Source organism: Crocuta crocuta, unplaced genomic scaffold (assembly GCF_008692635.1).
Source record: "Crocuta crocuta isolate KB4526 unplaced genomic scaffold, BGI_CrCroc_1.0 scaffold110, whole genome shotgun sequence".
Taxonomy (NCBI): Eukaryota; Metazoa; Chordata; class Mammalia; order Carnivora; family Hyaenidae; genus Crocuta; species Crocuta crocuta.
Genome location: NW_027527386.1, coordinates 1,425,190 through 1,427,350, shown reverse-complemented (window position 1 = coordinate 1,427,350; position 2,161 = coordinate 1,425,190). Strand labels below are relative to the sequence as shown.

Here is a 2,161-nt window from a genome sequence, read left to right as displayed (position 1 = left end):
TTCGATGCTCAGGACCTCGGCCGCCTCCTCGCCCAGGCCTCCTCGGCTGCGGGCCGCCAGCCGGAACACGTACGTGGCCCCCTTGTGCACGCCCGGCGCCGTGTAGTGGTCCTCGGTGGGCGGGAACTCCAGCGTGGCCAGGGGCGAGTCCTCACGGCCGAACTGCAGGCGGTAGCCCAGCACCTGGCCCTCCGTGGTGCCGGCCGGGGGCTCCCAGTGAGCCAGCAGGCTGCCCTCGGGGGTCTGCTGCACCGACAGGGCGGGGCGGCCCAGCACTGCGGGGACACGGGGCGAGCGTCAGGGCCACGGGGGGACGGGGGCTGCAGAGTGTCAAAGGGAGGCGTGGGAAGGGCCTCCCTCGGAAGTGAAGGCTCGAGGGAGTCGAGGGTGGCAGGTGTCCTGGGGCAGGGGGGATGGTGTTAATGGCAAGGGAGACAGCCTGTGCAAAGGCCCTGAGGTGGCACTGTGCTGGGCGAGTGGAAGGAAGGGCAAAGAAGCCAGGGGGCTCAGAGAACCTGATACCGGAAAACACCCACAGATGGCAGAACAGGCCCTCAGACAAATGTTTCTCTCTTCTTTCAGTTAATAAGTCACTCATCACATGCCATCACACGCTTGCCGGCATGTGATGATAACTATGGGACACAGGAATGTCCACAGCCCTGTCCCTGCCCTGTGGTTCTCACAACCCGGGTTGTCACTGACACGCAAAGGTCCTGATAAGTCCTGCAGTACAGACGCCCTACAAATAAAACCAGCCATGAGGTGCCTGGGCAGCTCAGTAGGTTAAGCATCTGACTCTTGGTTTCAGCTCAGGTCATGATCTCACGGTTTGCGGGTTTGAGTCCCAAGTCAGGCTCCCGCAGCTGGCACCGGGGAGCCTGCTTTCGATTCTCTCTCTCTCCCTCTGCAACTTGCACGGTCTCTGTCTCTCTCAAAATCAATTAAATTTTAAAAATCTTCCATGAAACTGGTCTTCTTCCCTGCAGGACTTATCAGGACCTTTTGTGAACTGCACTCTGAGGACCTTTTGTGAACTGTACTCTGAGCAGTCACAGCATACTCAGTGGGCTTCCTAATGCCATGTCCCTGAGAGAAGAGGAAGAGATCAGAGGCCGCTGCTTGGAGGAGGTAACGAGGTGCAGGACATAGAAGAATATAGAGACGAGGCAGACGGAGGAAACAGCACGGGCAAGGGGTGGCAGAAGCGTGGGGGGCGCTGTGTGGGCAGAGGGCTGGGCTCTGGGGAAGGGGCGGGTGCCAGACCTGCGGTGGAGGCCTCGGGCCTGTCATTCCTGAAGCACAAGCAACGTGCCCTCCACCCCACGCCTGTGCCTGGGTGGTGCCCTCCCCTCACGAGGCTGCCTCTCCCTCCTCAGTCTTGCGGGGGGAGGGGGGACCAGGGGGGGACACTGAGGCAGGGCCGGGAGGAGAGGCTTCACGGTGCAGTGGGGCAGATACGGTACCTCTCACCCACCACCTACCGGTGAGTACAGCTGTGACGGGGGAGGCNGGGCGGGGAAGTGCAGAGACCAAGGACGGGGAGACAGCTGGCCCGGGGAAGGGTATCCCGGCAGAAGGAACAGCCCTGTTAAGCCCTCCCGGGCGGGGTCCTCCCGCGGGCCCCCCACCCCTTCGCTGTGTGCCCCCCTGCCCGGGGCACGGGTTCAGGACGGGGCGGGGCGGTCTGGGGCTGGGGGGCCGCGCAGCGGTCCTTACCTGCTCCCTTGGTCACCACCACCTTGGGTTTGCTGCGAGCGCCGTCACCTTTCATGGTGTAGGCGGCCACCGTGATGGAGTAGGCCGTCTCCGGCTGCAGGTTGGTGATGACCATCTCCTGCGGGCGGGGACCGCGGGGTCAGCGCCCGCATCGGGGCGGAGACCAGCCCGGCCCCCCCCCACACTTCCCCAGGCCGGGGTCGAGCAAGGCAGGGGTGGGGCCCGGCCCGCGGGCAGAGGCGTGCATCCGAGCGCATGCGCAGGCCCCGACGCGTCGCACGTCCGTGCTGAATCGCCACGCAGCCTGACGCCCCATCGTCTTCCAGCTGGACCCGCACAGTCGCCCCGGGGCGCGCACCCTCGCCCCCGTCCGTCCTCGCCGCGGCGGCCACCCGAGGGCGCCGCTGAGCAGCTGAGTCAGGTCCCGCCCTCCTCCCCCTTC

The 2,161-nt window shown here is 65.2% G+C and overlaps 1 protein-coding gene across 1 annotated transcript in view; it reads right to left on the bottom strand.

The window, feature by feature from the left end:
* PTPRS (protein tyrosine phosphatase receptor type S) overlaps positions 1 to 2,161 on the bottom strand; it is an 81,708-nt gene that overhangs the window by 40,043 nt on the left and 39,504 nt on the right. Inside the window, 2 exon segments of the mRNA XM_077751249.1 lie at positions 9 to 275; positions 1,720 to 1,837. Coding sequence (XP_077607375.1) covers positions 9 to 275; positions 1,720 to 1,837 — 385 coding nt within the window.